We start from the raw sequence: 19306 nt of genomic DNA, 5'->3' as shown, positions 1-19306 counted from the left end.
TAGTTTATTCATATATGAGAGAAGTGTCAGAATTGGTCTGGTAGGCAAGTGGTTAAAAAAGCAACTTTATGAAAAGTCGGCTCATTCCACATTTTAGGTTTATGTTTAGGCTAATTGTTGATGTTTCAAGTCTGCAATCAGGCTATATTGAAGGCTCCTGAGGAGAACCTCTATTGCACCAGCTTTATATGGGTAGAGCAGTTGATGATTACTTACTGTGTTCCTCAACTTGCCCCTAGAGCTGAGCATGGCTGGCATGCAGTTGTATTTGCTGGGTTGGGGAAGTGAGCATAGACTCCACACCAGACGCCACAACAGGAAACTTTTGCTGTCATTTGTTTAGTCTCATTTGTCCAGGCATCCAAAACTTCCACAAAAAATGTTTGAGCCCCCCCACACACACGCAAATTTGAAAGTAAATACATATGCCTGGGGCAATTACACATGAAAAAGTTGATGTTAACCACTTCCATATCGGGCCATTTCTGGCACTCCGCTCCTACATGTAAAAATCATCATTTTTTTGCTAGAATTTTTCATAGCAGAGACCCTAAGGAATAAAATGGCAGTCATTGCAACTTTTTGTGGAAAAAAAAAGTTTTATGAATTAAAAAAAAAAAAAAACAGTAAAGTTAGCACAATTTTTTGTATAATGTGAAAGATGATGTAAAATAGATACCTAACATGTTCACGCTTTAAAATTGCGCACAATAATGGAATGACACCAAAATTCAGTACTTAAAAATCTCTATAGGCAACAGTTTAAAAAGTCTTACAGGTTACCAGTTTAGAATTACAGTAGAGTTTTTGGACTAGAATTGTTGCTCTTGCTCCAATGTTCGCGGTGATGCCTCACATGTATGGATTGAACGCTGTTTACATATGTGGCCGCGACGCACACATGCATTCGCTTCTGCGTGCGAGCACACGGGGACGGGGCACTTTCAATTTTTTTTATTGTTTATTTTATTTTTATTTTTTTATTTTTACACTTTCCGTTTTATTCGTTTTTTTGATCACTTTTATTCCTATTACAAGGAATGTAAACATCCCTTGTAATAGGAAAAGTGCTTGACAGGTCCTCTTTATGGGGAGATCTGGGGTCAGTAAGATCTCAGATCTCTCCTACAGGCTGGAAAACCTAAAATTAAAAAAAAACAACAGATGTCAGCTATCCAGCCGAGATCACGGCAGCATTGACAACTGCCAGGCCGGGCGTGACTTTATCACGTCGCGCTTGAGCCTCCAAGAGTCATAGAGACTGCCGGGGACCATTTGGTTCTCCGCAGTCTCTACGGTGTACTTCCGCCGGCGGCCGATTCCTTCTCTGGCTTGCTGATCACACGGACAAGCCGGTAGAAGCACTGGAAGGGGGCGGGAGGGGGGTGCCTCCTCCCACCACCTGTAAGAACAATCAAGCGGCTGAACAGCCACTATGATTGTTCTTATGGTGAAGGGAATTGCCGGCTGAAAAAAATGCAGCTGCAGGCATCATTCAGATATCCCCACTTAAAGCCCTGGAGGTCATATGACAGTTAATACACATTAGTAACTGCAGCACATGAAGGCGTGAGAGCAATATTTGTAGGCCCATTATAACTCTAAACAAAACACCAGTATGGCTTTTTAAGTGTCGCATATGCAAAATATAAGGTACCAAAGTTTGTTGCTATTTCACAGGCACATGCAGTTATATAAGCCTTAACTAATTGGGTATCTATTTACTCAGTGTAACCTCATCTTTTAGATGTCTGCTTTCAGAAAATATTAAATGTTTGGAGCTTTTAAATCTTCAGTCCTAAAATTATTTTTTAAACATTTTTTGGGATCAGGAAGAATTTTTTTCCCCTGCTGTAGCAAATTGGATCATGCTTTGCTGGGGTTTTTCCGCCTTCCTCTGGATCAACTGCGGGTATAGGATTGTGTATATGGGATTGTATGGTTGGGTTTTCTTTACTGTTTTTTTTTGTTTGGTTTTTTATTGGTTGAGCCAGATGGACTTGTGTCTTTTTTCAACCTAACTATGTAACATCCAGCAAAAAATGCAAAAATGCCTCTGTCAGCAAAAGAGTTAAAGCTGTACTTGGTGCTACAGAACATTATGATTCTCTGGGACAGCATCAGTGACACAGTATTCTGGCATCACATACATTTTACGTGTAGAAATTTTGTTTACTTTAATATTATTCCTTGGCTTACAAACAGCAGCAAACCAATATGACTAATTTGTGCTAAAAAAAATCTTTATTAGGTAATTTTGGCAAGACAACAGGGTTTTTTTTTTGTAGCAGTAGTAGGCCAGAATTGAGCACTGGAAGCAATAGATACAACAGATCTAAAGTCTGCTGAAAAGTATAAACTTTAAAAAAAAAGAAAAAACTAAAGCCATCAATTTTGTACTAATCGCAAAACAGACACAAAACTGTTTCATAGAATAGTTTTTCTTTATTTCAATAGGACTCTATATTGTGTACAACGTTTAAAGACATGTCAACAGAGTGTACCAAGACACCTCAAACCCACATTCCAAAGATAAGGCAGTTGTTCTGCCAAATTAAAAATCACAGTACTATGCTGCAGATAGCCAGACATTTAGGACATTGGCTGGAGAGTATGTAAGCAGCTTATTTGGTCACTGGGAAGCAATGTATCAAGAAGTAACAAAAGTGTGTAATTTCTAAGACAGCAGACATAAATATTGTATAGAATCACTGCACAATTTTTAGGCTGTTTTACTGGGCTACTATGCTAGAGCAGGGGTCCCCAAACCTTCTAAAGAAGGGGCTCGTTTACTGTCTTTCAGGCTTTAGAGGGGCCGGACTGTGCCCAGTGGGAGTAAACAATGCCCAATCTTTAGTATTGGTGAGAGAAATACAGTAGTTGGTATCCCGGGGAGGAATAGTGCTCTATTTTTGTTGTCAGTGGTAAGAATTATGCCCCATTGTTGGTGTCCATTGAAGGAATAATGCCTCAAGGGCCAGATAAAGGCAAGCAAAGGGCTGCAGTTTGGAGACCATTGTGCTAGAGGAGATGGTCAAGTAGCTTTTATTGTGAACATTTCTTTTTATTATGAATCAAGAGCCATAAATATTGAATTGACATGCTGCATAACACATGAGCTTTTTTACTAAGCTGCAATGGAAGAGGGAGAAGCTAGGCAGGGTTTGCTATGAAGCTAAATCTTAGTGAATAAAAGGACAAATTCGTCTGGAAAGTGTGTACTTCTTTTTTTTTGCTAAGATGCAACGTTAGAAGCAAATGGCAAGCAAATTTCACTTGAAAAAAAAAAAATGTCTTTTGTTAGAGCTAGGATACAATTTCATAGAAAGCAGATTTAATGTGAAAATAACAAAAATATGTGTTTATTTTTTTATTTCTGAGACTAAGATAAAAATTGGACAGATTTGCAGCACAGATTTGAATTATTTTTGATAGAAGGAAAGAGCAAGCAATTTCATTTGGTAAAAAACAATTACATTGGGTTTTTTCCTGATACTGAAGTCAAAAATAGTACAGATTTGCCGCAGGAGTATGCACTCCTTTTTTTGCTAGAATGCAATTTCAAAGGAAGAGAGTGGGTAAATTATGTCTGTACACTCTACATTGCAATGTATTTATTCTGAGAGAGAAGAAAAAAATGAAATGTACAAATTTAATAAGAAAGCAGGTAGATTTCATCCAGAAAGTGTAGAATACACTGTATTTTTTCTGATACAGAAAAAGTAGAACAGGTTTGCCACACAGAATGTCACCCTTGTTAATAGGATACGGTTTTAGAGTGGGAGAATGGGAAGCTTTCACCTAGAAAAATTGAATTATTCTGTATTTTTTCTGAGACAGAAAACACCTTTTTTTTACAGATTTCCTGCACAGTTTAAGGGTTTTTTTTTTTTTTATCAAGGGATATTCTTGACTGAAACATTGTATAAAATATGTCATAAAGAACAAGACAAACTGCATTATTTAGCATGAAACCAAAAAATGAGAAAATTCCTACAAATAGCAGCATATGAAATGATTAACTGCTGTTTTAGTTCACCATTTTGCAACATAAACTTTAATAAGCAATGCAGGGTTAACCCTGCAGAAAAAGTTTTAAAACTGAGAAACAACGGCAACAGGAAACATTCAGTGCAACAAGAAACATTGAGTGTTGTGTATTTTTAGTGGGAAAATACTGTAATCCTGAAACAGATATGAATATCAAACACAATTTTACAACCTGCTAACAGCTATGAAACATTTGCTGTGGTGCCTTTAAAAAATGTAGTAACAATGGACTGCAGCTGTGTAGAGGAAGGCAAGATGGTAGTGGTGGCAGGGGATGGTTATGGTGTCAGGACAGGAGTGATTGAAGAAGCTGTTAATAGAGATAGAATGTGGTCATGGTGGCAAGAGATGGTATTTTTTACAGATCTGCAGCATTGGAAGGAGATGCTTAGGTGGTACTTTATAATGTTGGCAGGGCCTGAATCAAAACCAAAATGTAATCCTTAGCATCAGCAGAAGGGACTTGATACTTATCATTGACCCAGGACTGGTTCATTTTTACAAAGGTGAGCCAGTCATCTATGTCTTGGAAAAGGCAGGTTTTTTTTTCTGTCACAAAGCTGCCTGCTGTGCTAAATACACACTCTGAAAGCACTATGGCTGCAGGGCCAGTAGTTTAATTGGCCAGTGGTCCATCATCTTTATCCCGTAGTCAAGGGGGTCATCCATTTTGAGCATGTGAACATCCATCCTTGATCCCATAAACTCATTGACTATATGTTTCAGGCGCTGCCTGTTATTGCTGGCATTAGACTTGCCCTAGACGCAGGACACTAAAGAAGGACTGAGCCTCGCACCTGTATGGGGTGTTTAGCATTCCTCTCTCAATGCTATATAGCAGCAGAAATGCTTCCTTCAGCTCGTTGGCTTGCTCTGGCAGTGCTGCTGCTCTTTTCTCACACTTCAGGCCTCTGCCAGGTGCTGAACATTCATACTTGAGAACCCTCTATGATCTTTAATCCTACTAATATTGAGGCAGTGCAATAAGAAAATCTTATTTTTGGGATTCCCCTTGCACCCTTAGTAAGCAAAACACATATATACTTAGTATAATACAGTGAATGGCTTCTTCTTGTGTAGCACATCAACCTTACTGTGTATTAGAACCAGACATGGACATTTAAAATAAATGTACGGTTATATTAATCTTTTTACCATTTTGAAATAACAGAATGGGCCTATTTACAGTATATAATAAGTTTGCATTTCATTCGTTAAAGCTAATTATTGTTTTATTTTATGCTGGGTATGTGTAAAATGTGTTTTTGTTTCTGTTTGCAGCAATCAGATGACTATTTCAACCCTAACTGCTCATTCTGGAGTTACTCAAAAACTAATTTTTCAGGACACTGGTCAACACAAGGCTGTAGACTTATGACAACAAATAAGACGCATACAAAGTGCTCATGTAATCATCTAACAAACTTTGCTGTTCTTATGGCTCATGTTGCAGTTAAGGTAAGTTAGTGTGAGATAAATCCACCACATACAATATACACGTACAACTTCAACATTAGGTCACATTAGAATATACAGTGTTAAAGCAGTTGTAAGATCTACACTTTTTAATTAAAATAATAAACAGATTTATACTTACCTGCTCTGTGTAAGGATATTGCACAGAGAAGTCCCTCACTTCCTCTTCTAGAGTCCCCCTTGACTCTCTCCACTCCTCCTTTTCTGTGTGTGCACCCATAGCATGCTGCTTGCTATGGGGACACAATGTGCAGGCGCACACCTGATTTGTACATCCATAGAAACAGTGTGGCTTGTCCCTCGTCCCCTCCCTCCCTCCAATTCCAATGAGTCCTGCTGCTCTCAGCAAACCCTGTGAGAGAAGGAAGAGGGGAGAGAAGGGCTGCAGGCGGGCACAGCGCTGGATCAATTGAGAAGTCAGGTAAGTTTTTGGGGGGGGGGGGGGGCAGACAATGAGAGTTTTTTTTTTTTTTTTATCTTAATGCAGAGAATGCATCAAGGTGGAAATCCTTTAAAGTTTAGAATCACTTTAACGGCATGCATCAACATTTGCTGCATATTAGTGTTAATATAGCCATATTATAAATTATAACAGAAATTTGCTCCACAAACATACTAATAGCATAAGGGTGCTGTGGGATTTGATGTGCAGCATTGGGATTCTAGGCTTAAATGGGTTTTCTCTGGGTGCTTTCATTTACTTCCACATTCTAAAAACCTACTGATAGGTTAAATGCATTCTAAACAAAATTGGCCTTCATGTGTTAATTTGTGCTGTGCGGTATATTGGCACTGTATAAATAAAGGGAACTAATAATCAGAATCCTGTTCAAATGAACTAAAAGATAAAATGCCATTTCTGAATATAAATGTTTCTCAGTCATACAATGATACTAATATAGTACTAAATTGTCGTGGTTAGCACTCCTGCCTTGCAGCACTAGGGTCCTTGGTTCAAATCCCTACCAAGACACTACCTGCATTGAGTTCCTGTGCTTGTACGAGTTTCCCTTCGGTACGCCAATTTCTTCCCATACTTGGCTGGCTGATATATAAATTGACCCTAGTATGTCTACATATTAAGTACGTGTGAGATAGGGACCTTGGATTGTAAGATTCTTAAAGGTCTGGACTGATAGTGAATGTGCAATTACATTTTTGCACATTTTAGTACACTTTTAGCTTATAACCAGAAACAGTTGTGTTAGTGAAACATGGTGCCACATTAAAATGAGCTAACTGTTCTAGCATGAGAAATTACAAACTTCTGTCTTTAGCTTGTCCACATTTAGACTCTACAGCTGGTTTTTGATTGTCATTCATGGCTTAAAGTACTTCAGTGTTCATTTAACATTATATCCATGCAGTATTCACATTATTATTGCTTAAAATCTTCCCTGGTTAGTTTTTAACCACCTCATTACTGTAAAAAAGGTAGATATACAGTATCTCACAAAAGTGAGTACACCCCCTCACATTTTTGTAAATATTTTATTATATCTTTTCTTGTGACAACACTGAAGGAATTAAACTTTGCTACAATGTAAAGTAGTGAGTGTACAGCTTGTATAACAGTGTGAATTTGCTGTCCCCACAAAATAACTCAACACACAGCAATTAATGTCTAAACCACTGGCAACAAAAGTGAGTACACCCCTAAGTGACAATGTCCAAATTGGGCCCAAAGTGTCAATATTTTGAGTGGCCACCAGCGCTGCCTTAACCCTCTTGGGCATGGAGTTCACCAGAGCTTCACAGGTTGCCACTGGAGTCCTCTTCCAACCTCCATGACAACATCACAGAGATTGTTGATGTTAGAGACCTTGCGCTCCTCCACCTTCCACTTGAGGATGCCCCACAGGGTTTAGGTCTGGAGACATGCTTGGTCAGTCCATCACCTTTACCCACAGCTTCTTTAGCAAGGCAGTGGTCATCTTGGAGGTGTGTTTGAGGCTGTTATGATGTTGGAATACTGCCCTGCGGCCAAGTCTCCGAACAGAGGGGATGTCATGTACCTGGTCCTGAAGCGGAAATGCTGAGAGGGCTCTACTTGTGGCTAGGTGCTTGGTGTCCCTGAAGGTGGAAACAGGGAACATTAAGCCCAGGGAAGCAGGGATTTCCGGCTGTGCCATGGATGAGAGATGCAGGTGTGGAGATCTCTCCATAAACACACACACACATCATAGGTTGAACTGGATGGACTCATGTCTTTTTTCAACCTCACTAACTATGTAACTATGTAACTATGTAACTATACCAGATGAGGTGAGCAGTAGGACCCAGTGGAGCTGATGATGGTGCAGACTGCACACAGCAGGAAAAAGGTTGTAGTGGAAGGTACAGTAAGCTGGATACCGCAAATAGGTATTGCAGGCTGGAGCAACAGGTAAGTACTGCAGGTGGGTACAGCAGGCTGAGTACTTCAGGTAGGCTCCAGGGCGAATTACAGCAGACAGGGTGAAGCAGGAAACTTAGTCAGAGATGGACGCCGAGGTCGGTAAGCCAGTAGTCAGCGGACAGAAGAGCAGGGACGTGGTCAGGCAAGCCAAAGTCATACACAGGACAAGAGACAAGAGCAGATCCGTGGGCTATCCAGGTCAGAGCTGGGGGAGAGACAAGGTTTCCAAAGGCAGGCCGGGTAGGTAACAGATGATCAGAAGCATAAGCACACACACACAGGAAGCTGAAGACTAGTCAGCAATGCCCATGTACTGCAGTCACTCTTTTAAAGGCCAGAGGGCGCCAGGATCTGACAAGCATTGGTGAATGCGCGTTCGCAATACGTGTGCACGCATTTGTGCGAGTGCGGCCATATTGGAAATTGCCCATCATGCCAGGCCTTACGGGCAACTCTCCTTTGGCTAGTCTCCTGACAGGGGATCATGCTCTGCTTCAGTAGGTCACAGTACATGTAGGTATTCATGGCTCCCTCAATGAACTGTAGCACCCCAGTGCCGGCAGCACTCATGCAGCCTCAGACCATGACGCTCCCACCACCATGCTTGACTGTAGGCAAGACACACTTGTCTATGTACTCCTCACCTGGTTGCTGCCACACACGCTTGACACCATCTGAACCAAATAGGTTTATCTTGGTCTCATCAGACCACAGGACATGGCTCCAGTAATCCATGTCCTTAGTCTTCAGCAAACTGTTCGCAGGCTTTCTTGTGCATAATCTTTAGAAGAGGCTTCCTTCTGGGATGATAGCCATGCAGACCAGATTGATGCAGTGTGCGGCGTATGGTCTGAGCACTCACAGGCTTAACCCCCACCCCCCCAACCTCTGCAGCAATGCTGGCAGCACTCATGCATCTATTTCTCAAAAACAACCTCTGGATATGTCGCTGAGCACGTGCACTCAACCTCTTTGGTTGTCCATGGCGAGGCCTGTTCTGAGTGAAACCTGTCCTGTTAAACCACTGTATGGTCTTGGTCACTGTGCTGCAGCTCAGTTTCAGGGTCTTGGCAATCTTCTTATAGCCTAGACCATCTTTATGTAGAGCAGCAATTCTTTTTTTCAGATCCTCAGAGAGTTCTCAGAGTATCTCTCTCTCTCAGGATCTTTTTTTCAGATCCTCAGAGAGTTCTTTGCCATGTTGAACTTCCAGTGGCCAGTATGAGAGAGAGAGAGAGCGATAACACCAAATTTAACACAACTGCTCCCCATTCACACCTGAGACCTTGTAACACTATCAAGTCACATGGCACTGGGGAGGGAAAATGGCTAATTGGGCCCAATTTGGACATTGTCACTTGGGGGTGTACTCACTTTTGTTGCCAGCGGTTTAGACATTAATAGCTGTGTGTTGAGTTATTTTGAAGGGACAGCAAATTTACACTGTTATACAAGCTGTACACTCACTACTTTACATTGTAGCAAAGTGTCATTTCTTCAGTCACATGAAAAGATATAATAAAATATTTACAAAAATGTGAGGGGTGTACTCACTTTTGTGAGATACTGTCTGTTTATTTCTAGAAGGCCATTCATAAACATCACTTTAAAAAACGCACTCTGATGCCCAGTGCACCTATGAATGGCTGTGATTGTGTCATTGAACAGCTCAGGTCAGTCGTGATGTACAGAATTAAATTCTCTGTACCTTTTGATCCGCATGAACCAGTCATAACCATCACAACTGTAAACACTAGTAGTGTTTATAATCATTCAGACCAGTCACAAAATAAGAAGCTCCCCTTCTTCTCTTGTGAATGGTATGAATAAACACAGCAGGAAGGAGAAGGTGGAGGTCCTAAAGTACCACTGTCCACCAATGATGTTGGGGTAATTTTTTTTTTAAGGTGTGTGTGTGTTTTGAAATGCTACTGGCCACCAATAGATGCGTGGGCTTTTAAAATGCTACTGACCACCAATGATTGTGTTTTTTTTTTCTTTTTAAGGATAAGGGGTTTTAAAACACCAATGCCCAACAATGATTGTGAGGTTGTTCTGGAGAGTTTTAACATGCCAGCATGACTTTTCTGTTCAAAAGGCTTTATTGAAGGCTGAGAAAGATTACAGGCAGATCAGCTGACGCAGCAGCTTTTTTAGAACAATAGAACACGGAACAAGGATGAGTAGGCTCCTTATTTAGATGAATTCAAGCAAAAGTGCCTATATGCAATCAAATAAATCAAATACCATAGCACTAAGGTTCAAGCAGAATGGAGTCAAACTCAGCTGGCAGGAAGCAAGCTATCCAAGTTTGCCAGATTCTTGAACTTGGCAATGCGGTCGTGAAGGGTTGCTTCTATTTTACCCCTACTCATTCACATGGGGGGAGCGGGATCTGGGGGCCCCCTTGTTAAAGGGGGCTTCCAGATTCCGATAAGCCCCCTGCCCACAGATCCATACAACCACCACAAAGCAGATTATTTACATGTTACAGATGCGCCACTTTACAGGCAGACTAAGGGGACCCCCCAGGCACAATATTTGAAGGATTTTTTCATTTTTATTGTTTCACTTTAGGAATCATTAAAATCACTGCTCCTTCAAAAATGATATTTTTTAAAAACTTTTTTTTGCATTGATACATGTCCCAGGGGGGAGTCCCCCAGCGCCCTTATCATTTTGTATGTCAGCCTTCAAAATTGGTACTTTTCAAGTTTGGGTCCCATAGACTTTAATAGGGTTCATGGTTTGGGTCCAAACTTTTGCAATATTCAAGAGTTTTGGCGCTTCCTGAACCGGGGGTGTTTGGTCCAACTCTACCTCCCCATATTTGAAAGAGGTGGGGGATTCATAAGCCAGCTGGAACCTAGGGCTTCGCAGAAACGATTGGAGAGTGATATGGGGTGAGCTGAGTCCCATGCATGTTTTGAGTTGGCCCATAAAGTGAGGCAGTGCAAGGTGATAGGGTTGGTTAAATCTCTGCAGGCATGCAGTGGGATACATAATAGATTGGTTATATCAAATGGGTTGCATTCCACGGCCTCTATACTGACCCAAAACGGGGTTTTGGTATTTGCATAGAACTTGATTTGTTGGGCTTAATTATAGTATTTAATTACATCAAGTATCCCCAAGTCTCTCCGTTGTTTAGATTGATAGTGCCCCAGGGTAATCTTGGGTGAGTCTGTTCCCAGGTGAATTGGAAAAAAGAGCGTTGTAGTATTCATAGGTAATGTAGGGGTAAACAGACTAGAAGCATGGGAAAGAGGTACGAAATCTTGGGAAGAAGCATAATTTCGACTGCTGTGATTTGACTGCAAGGATAGACGTAAGGAAGACCACTGTGACGTAAGATTAAGGAAATATATTCCACGCTACGTACCACTGTATGGGGTGAACAAAAAATACTGAGCTGCTACCCCCACTAAGACTACTGTGAGCAGAGTCAGGAATATAAATGGATTTAGTGAAAGTGGGTGTGGCGCTGCTTATTTCGTTTTTAAAACACCCAAGCATTAAGTGACTAAATATAATGTGGTGATTCCTATAATGTAATGGAAATTCATAAATTTACAAAAAATACAACCAAGTATATGCTTACTCTATTCGAAAGACTGTGCAATCAATCCAAACAAAATGTATATATATAAAGATGAAAAAATGACAAGTGTTGTGTTAATAATGTGACAAATACTAAGTAGCAATGTTGAATGCAGAAAGAAACTCCTAAAAATGACATGTGCTGAAAAATTATGATTGTGAGTCCATAAATTATTATCCAAATCTTGCAGTGTGTCGGTAGGTTCACACGTTCTCCCTCAGTGTTGACCTCACTCACCAGAAGCTTTTCCCCTTGTGTATTCTCATTCACAGCGCTATTGTGGCTGTACACATGCTGTGGATCCAGGACTGTCCTCCCCTTTGCTCGTCTGCCCCTCTGGATCTCTCACATGCGGAGATAACAACAGGCATGCCCCATAATGTGATATAGTTTTAAGCCTTTCTTTTAATAAAATCACATATATTGCACTTGCATTGTGGGTAAAAAACAAGCAGCATTTAAAATCAGGAAATCCGGGACCGTGTCTGCGTTCCACGGCTTCAGACCGGAAGTGACGCAACGACGCTGGAAGCTCCTCCCTACGCGTTTCACCACACTGATGTCCTCAGGCGCTGCACCATCTTGCTACACGGACATGTGATTGGCAGCCATATTTACTATGTTCCCAACTCCTTATATATTCCAGTATCTAGGTAACCCATGTCACATGACGTTCAGAACACATGGCCATCGGACATATTTTATGTATGCTCCGGTGCTATGGCGACGGGAACCACGGGGCTGGCGGCCATATATACAAATGTGCAATATTGCCATTAACCCCTTACTTCTGGTATCTTTATCTATTGCCACTCGGTTATTATGATGCCGTTATTCAAATTCTGTATATAACATACATTGAAATGGCTATTAATTGGTGTGAAATAAATACAAAAAACAGTAACTCATATATGATGCACATATGAAAAATGTATAAAAGACCAATAAAAACATATATGGATAAAGTTAAATCTAAAAAAAAAAATTGATATTTTAGATTTGACTATCTACAAAAATTATTAAAAGTGTATATTGGAGAAAAAGAGGGCTATAGAACAATTTCTAAGCATTGGGAATAAAACAGTTAAGATCTATGTCAATGTTGAGGCCTTCGGGCTGGAGAGTATTTATTAAATAAATCCATTTGGTCTCATTGCGTGATATCCTAATTTTCTTGTTATCCTCTCTCCAGTGTCCCTTTAATTTGTCTATACCACAGAAAGTCATGAGTGAGGGGTCTCTTTGTTGCACTTCCCTTAAATGTTTTGACAGACTGTGTTGGAGGGGTAGACGAGCAAAGGGGGAGGACAGCCCTTGAACTGGAGCATGTGAATAGCGCTGTGATCATGAATACACCCCACAAGGGGAAAAGCTTCTGGTGAGTAAGGTCAACATGGGGGGGGGGGGGCGCACGTGTGAGACCACTGACACACTGCAAGATTTGGATAATAATTTATGGACTCACAATCATAATTTTTCAGCACATGTCATTTTTAGGAGTTTTTTTTCAACATTGCCATTAGTATTTGTCACATTATTAACACGACACTTGTCACTTTTTCATCTTTGTATATATACATTTTGTTTGGATTGATTGCACAGTCTTTCTAATGGAGTAAGCATATACTTGGTTGTATTTTTTGTAAATGTATGAATTTTCATTATACTATAGGAATCACCACATTACATTTAGTCACTTAATGTTTAAGTGCTTTAAAGTGCTTTAAAAACGAAATAAGCAGCGCCACACCCACTTTCACTAAATCCATTTACACTGTGACATAAGGTTAGATAATTTGGTTAGCATCAGGGGGTTGTTATCACGGAATAAGGATGTGTACGAGGCTGAAAGGGAAATTCCTAGATATGGAATTTATTCTGTGGACCGTTGAAAAGAAAAAGATGATTGTAAAGAGGAAAAATCTTGTGTAGAGAGGGTCACACTGAGCGCTGTTAAGTTCTAAGCCAGACACAGCTGAAAACGTTCCTAGTAGCAGTAGTAAGTTTGGGGTAGAGATGTGCGGTGATGTAATGTATAAGGGTCATCCTCCGTAAATAGACTAAGTATATGATGGTGCCTGGCTAATTCGACTCATAAAATATCATGTGAGTTATGGATGAGTTGAGCAAGGGGTTCTGTGGAGAGGGAAACTAATAAAGGGGAGAGGGGGCTACCCTGCCTTGTTTCTTGTGCTAGTTAGATTTGTAGCTGGAATACTTTACGTAAGAGTCTGTAAAGCGGGGAGATCCATTGGAGGAAGTGGGAACCGTATCCCCAGCATCCCAAACACCGTCCATAAGAGCTTGATTAGGAGGGTGGCTGTAACGCTCCTGCGTTTCTTATATGGTGTGGATTTTCAGCTGCAGAAATAGTTCCACGTCAGTAGTCATGTAAGAGATATGCTGAGATACCATTCCCAACCTCAATGACTCATCATGTGTGGAAGGTCTTATTTCAGCCAGTAAATACACACAATTAGCAAGCTGGTTCCTAGAGTGACTTTATGTATGTGGTAACACAATGATGAAGGTTGAGGGATAGGTTGAGTGGAGGTGGTAGGTGATAGACACTTGAAGGTGAGACAGTAGCAGATGGATGCAGGAAGGTTTAGCAATGTTGTATGGTAGCAGATGACAGAATAGCAGGTGGACATACAAAAGAGATCAACCCAGTGCAGAAAAGTAGCAGTAGTCTCAAGAGCTAGCAATCTAGTTATGCAGATGTGATAAACAGTCTTTACTATGCAGAGCTAGATAGTGTAAGCTTAGTATAAGTTTATAGAGAATTCCCCTGCGGGGTACTTAGCACTATTAGCGATACAACCGAAGGGTGGTTCAGGAGAGGCGGATGATCCAATAGCGGGATACAGGGATCAGCGCAGCGAGGTTCTGTCAGCGAGGTAAGCTTGCAAGCATGGAAGCTTCAAGCAAGGTTAGCATCCAGGTAAGGGTGTTTGAACGAACACATGTGAGTGAGAACCGGCGATTTAAATAGCCATCTAGTCCGGCGCTGGGTGATGACAGCTCCAGTCTTAAAGGTGTATGCGCACCTTTCCAAAAGTAAATGGTGGGGCGCATACACTTGTGGAAAGTGTAATTTAGGGTACCAAAGGTACCGGAACATTACAATACCCCCCCCCTAAGGCCTGCTCCTGAAGGCCTCTGGAGCTGGTTTGTCTGGGTATCTCGCATGAAAATTGCGGATTAATCTAGGGGCATGTATGTCAGAGGTGTTTAGCCAGGTGTCGTCTTGGGGCCCATAGTTCTTCCATCTAACCAAGTACTGAAGTCTTCTTCTGTAGATACGAGAATCCAGAATCTCTTTTATCTCGTATTCTTCTCCACCTTCAACTTGTACAGGAGGGGGAGGTGGAATATTAGGCCTTATTCCTTGGTCCGGAACATGGGGTTTCAGTAGCGACACATGGAAAATGGGATGGATTTTTAGGTCCATTGGCAATGTAAGCTGCACTGCAGCTTTTCCAATAAGTTTCTTGATTGGGAAAGGTCCCAAGAACAGAGGTCCAAGCTTTTTGCTAGGGATCTTCAGTCTCAAGTTTTTTGTTGAGAGCCAAACGAGGTCCCCGATAGTATACTGTGGAGAAGGTCTTCTACGAAGATCATAGTACTTCTTTTGTTGACTGTGAGCGTGTGCAATGGTAGTATTTAGTAAACCCAGAGAATCCTTTATTTGGGTAAGATAGTCTGAGGCTACTGGGTTATTTGAAGGAAGGATGCGTGGAGGGAGAATAGAGGGATGGAACCCATAGTTCAAGTAGAACGGACTCTGCTTGGTCGTACTGTGGGTTGCGTTGTTGTAGGCAAATTCTGCCAGGGGGAGAAGATCCAACCAATCATCCTGTTGGTAAGAAGTGTAACAACGTAAATACTGCTCGATGCATTGGTTGACTCTTTCAGTCTGTCCGTTGGTCTGCGGATGGTAAGGAGAAGTGAGCTTCCGCTCAATCCGTAGTATGTGACATAGTTCTTGCCAGAATTTAGAAATAAATTGGGATCCACGGTCAGACAGAAGAGTTTTTGGGATACCATGTAATCTGAAGACATGTTTCATCAGGAGTTCTGCCGTTTGTTTGGACGAAGGTAGTCTGCGAATAGCAATGAAATGTGCCATCTTTATCAGATGGTCCACTGACACCAAGATGGTATTAAATCCTTTGGAAGGAGGCAATTCTACGATGAAGTCCAATGACAAAACCTCCCATGGAGTTTGGGGTATTGGTAGACTGCATAGTAGACCGGATGGTCTCGTAGTGTCAATTTTGGACCTGGCACAGACATTGCATGAAGAGACGAATTTTTGTATAGATGTTTTCATGTCAGGCCACCAGAATTGCCGAGAAATCAAATTGAAAGTCTTTGTCATACCCATATGTCCTGCCATAGGCACATCATGCGATAATTCCAAGATCTTGGTGCGTAGGGTAGGTGGTATGTAAAGTTTGTCGTTGTAGTAGAGGAAGCCTTCTGCATCAGTATTTAGTTGTGGTGGGGGTGAATCCAAACTTATACCATGCAGAACCTCTTCCTTCAAGGAACGGACAACTCCAATAATGCGTTTGTGAGGTATTATAGGAACGGAAGGAATTTCAAAGTAGTTTTCTTCAGTTAGTCGTGATAGTGCATCCGCCTTTTTGTTCTTATCTGCAGGTGTGTAGGTCACTAGGAAGTTAAACCTTAGAAAGAATAGTGACCATCGTACCTGTCGATGCGAGAGAGTTTTGCTAGTCTGAAGATATTGGAGGTTTTTATGGTCCGTGTATATAATTATTGGTAATTGGGTGCCTTCGAGTAAATGTCGCCAATTCTCCAGAGCCAATTTTATAGCAAGCAGTTCCTTTTCACCCACGGGGTAATTTATCTCGGGACTGCTCAGGGATTTAGAAAAAAAAGCGACTGGATGAAGTGGTGAAGTGTGGGTAGGTCGTTGGGAGAGTATTGCTCCTACTGCCATGTTTGACGCATCTACCTCCAGAATGTATTGGAGGGATGGGTCTGGATGGCGTAATATGGGAGCGGAAGTAAACCTTGTCTTTAACAAGTGGAAAGCCTTATTTGCTTCTTCTGACCATTTAAATGGTATTTTTATGCTAGTGAGCTGTGTGAGGGGTCTCACAATAGCAGAAAAGTTTTTTATGAACTTCCTGTAGAAATTTGAAAATCCCAGGAATCGCTGTAGCGCCTTGCGTATAGTTGGTGTAGGCCAATCCTGAATGCAGGATATTTTACTCATGTCCATCTCGATTCCTGTTTTGGATATGATGTAGCCTAGAAAGAGTACCTCATCTTTATGGAACAAGCATTTCTTCAGCTTCACATAAAGATTATGTGCAAGCAATCTAGATAATACAAGTCTTACATGTCTTATGTGTTCAGACAGGGTCCGTGAATATATAAGTATATCGTCCAGATATACCACAACACAGACATCTAGTAAGTCTTTAAAAATATTGTTTATAAATCGTTGGAAAACTGCAGGGGCATTGCATAGGCCGAATGGCATCACAAGATATTCGAACAATCCGTATCTAGTTCTGAATGAAGTCTTCCACTCGTGTCCATCACGGATTCGAATGAGATTGTATGCTCCTTTTAGGTCTAATTTTGAAAAATAAGTAGCTCCACGCACCTGCTCAATGAGCTCAGGGATAAGCGGTAGAGGATAGCGATCTTTTATTGTGATAGCATTCAATTTCCTGTAGTCGATGATAGGTCTGAGACTTGAATCTTTATTGCGAACAAAAAAGAGTCCTGCTGCTGTGGAATAAGTGGAAGGTCTAATAAAACCTTTTTCCAAGTTCTCATCCAAATAGGTTTTGAGATGGGCAAGTTCATCCTGTGAAAGAGGATAAACATGACCGAACGGCAATTTGCTATTTGGGAGTAGATCAATGCTACAATCATAGTCTCGATGAGGAGGTAATGCTTGAGCATTTTTCTCAAGAAAAACCTCAGAAAGATCCTGATGTAACGCTCCTGCGTTTCTTATATAGTGTGGATTTTCAGCTGCAGAAATAGTTCCACGTCAGTAGTCATGTAAGAGATATGCTGAGATACCATTCCCAACATCAATGACTCATCATGTGTGGAAGTCTTTTTTTCAGCCAGTAAATACACACAATTAGCAAGCTGGTTCCTAGAGTGACTTTATGTATGTGGTAACACAATGATGAAGGTTGAGGGATAGGTTGAGTGGAGGTGGTAGGTGATAGACACTTGAAGGTGAGACAGTAGCAGATGGATGCAGGAAGGTTTAGCAATGTTGTATGGTAGCAGATGACAGAATAGCAGGTGGACATACAAAAGAGATCAACCCAGTGCAGAAAAGTAGCAGTAGTCTCAAGAGCTAGCAATCTAGTTATGCAGATGTGATAAACAGTCTTTACTATGCAGAGCTAGATAGTGTAAGCTTAGTATAAGTTTATAGAGAATTCCCCTGCGGGGTACTTAGCACTATTAGAGATACAGCCGAAGGGTGGTTCAGGAGAGGCGGATGATCCAGTAGCGGGATACAGGGATCAGCGCAGCGAGGTTCCGTCAGCGAGGTAAGCTTGCAAGCATGGAAGCTTCAAGCAAGGTTAGCATCCAGGTAAGGGTGTTTGAACGAACACATGTGAGTGAGAACCGGCGATTTAAATAGCCATCTAGTCCGGCGCTGGGTGATGACAGCTCCAGTCTTAAAGGTGTATGCGCACCTTTCCAAAAGTAAATGGTGGGGCGCATACACTTGTGGAAAGTGTAATTTAGGGTACCAAAGGTACCGGAACATTACACCTGATAACATAGTGGTGCAATCTCATCTGTCACCACAGACAGAATCTTCCCGGAAAACGGGAGGTTACACGTTTCCTCGCAATAACAAGAAGGGAAGGTCAAGGACCGTTTCTTCCAATCTATGGTTGGTTGGTGTGTGTGTAACCAGGGAAGTCCCAACACAATGGGAGAGTGGGGTGAAGGTATTAAATCAAAGGTAGAAGTCTCCCTATGAGACTCGTTAATAATGACTAGAAGTGCTTGTGTCTGATCGGTGATCGGACCAGAGGATAACGGAACACCGGTAATAAGACTTACTGAGACAGGTTTGAGTTTAGAAATAATAGGAATTTTATTTAAAGCAGCAAAACATATATCCATATAATTTCCTCAAGATCCTGTGTCAATCATGGCCTTAGTAGTAATCCTGTTCTGGTCCCACTGTAATGTCAAAAAAACAGAAATGTAGGGGTTAGTGAATGAAGTTGTCAATCCTCCTAGAGAGACATGTGAACACTCACCCTTCTTTTTGTTGACTAGGGGACAGACGTTTATCTTGTGATCCGGGGATGCACAGTACAAGCAGAGATTTTCATTTTGTCTTTTGGCTTTTTCCAGAGTTGATAGCGGTGGGCGTATGGTTCCTACCTCCATAGGAACGGCCAGACTCCGAGAGGAAACGGATAATGGCATTCCCATCTTTTCAGCCTTTCTTTCTCGTAGTCTTCTATCTATGGTAATACTGAGTTGTATTAATGCATCCAGGGTTTTTGGCAGATCCGCTCGGGCGAGCTCGTCCTTAACGGCTTCTGATAGGCCAAGCCTAAATTGGGTTTTCAGAGATGCATCATTCCATTCTGAATCAAGGGTCCATCTCTTGAACTCTGCGACAAAGTCTTCTACAGGCCTCCTTCCTTGTTTCAAGGATCTTAACTGAAGATCAGCAGTACTCTGCCTATTGGGGTCATCATATAGGCTAGTGAGCTCTGCCAGGAACAAGGCATAGGAGT

The 19306-nt window shown here is 41.4% G+C and overlaps 1 protein-coding gene across 2 annotated transcripts in view; it reads left to right on the top strand.

The window, feature by feature from the left end:
* ADGRL3 (adhesion G protein-coupled receptor L3) overlaps positions 1-19306 on the top strand; it is a 1148837-nt gene that overhangs the window by 671017 nt on the left and 458514 nt on the right. For both annotated transcript variants that reach the window (XM_082254905.1, XM_082254904.1), the window contains one exon: positions 5332-5508. In XM_082254905.1, coding sequence (XP_082111031.1) covers positions 5332-5508 — 177 coding nt within the window. The remainder of the gene's footprint in view (positions 1-5331; positions 5509-19306) is intronic.

The sequence above is a fragment of the Pelophylax lessonae genome (assembly GCF_965119305.1).
Source record: "Pelophylax lessonae genome assembly, chromosome: 1".
In the NCBI taxonomy this organism is placed as follows: domain Eukaryota; kingdom Metazoa; phylum Chordata; class Amphibia; order Anura; family Ranidae; genus Pelophylax; species Pelophylax lessonae.
Note: the sequence above shows the minus strand (reverse complement) of the source record. Positions and strands in the feature narration are given on the sequence as shown.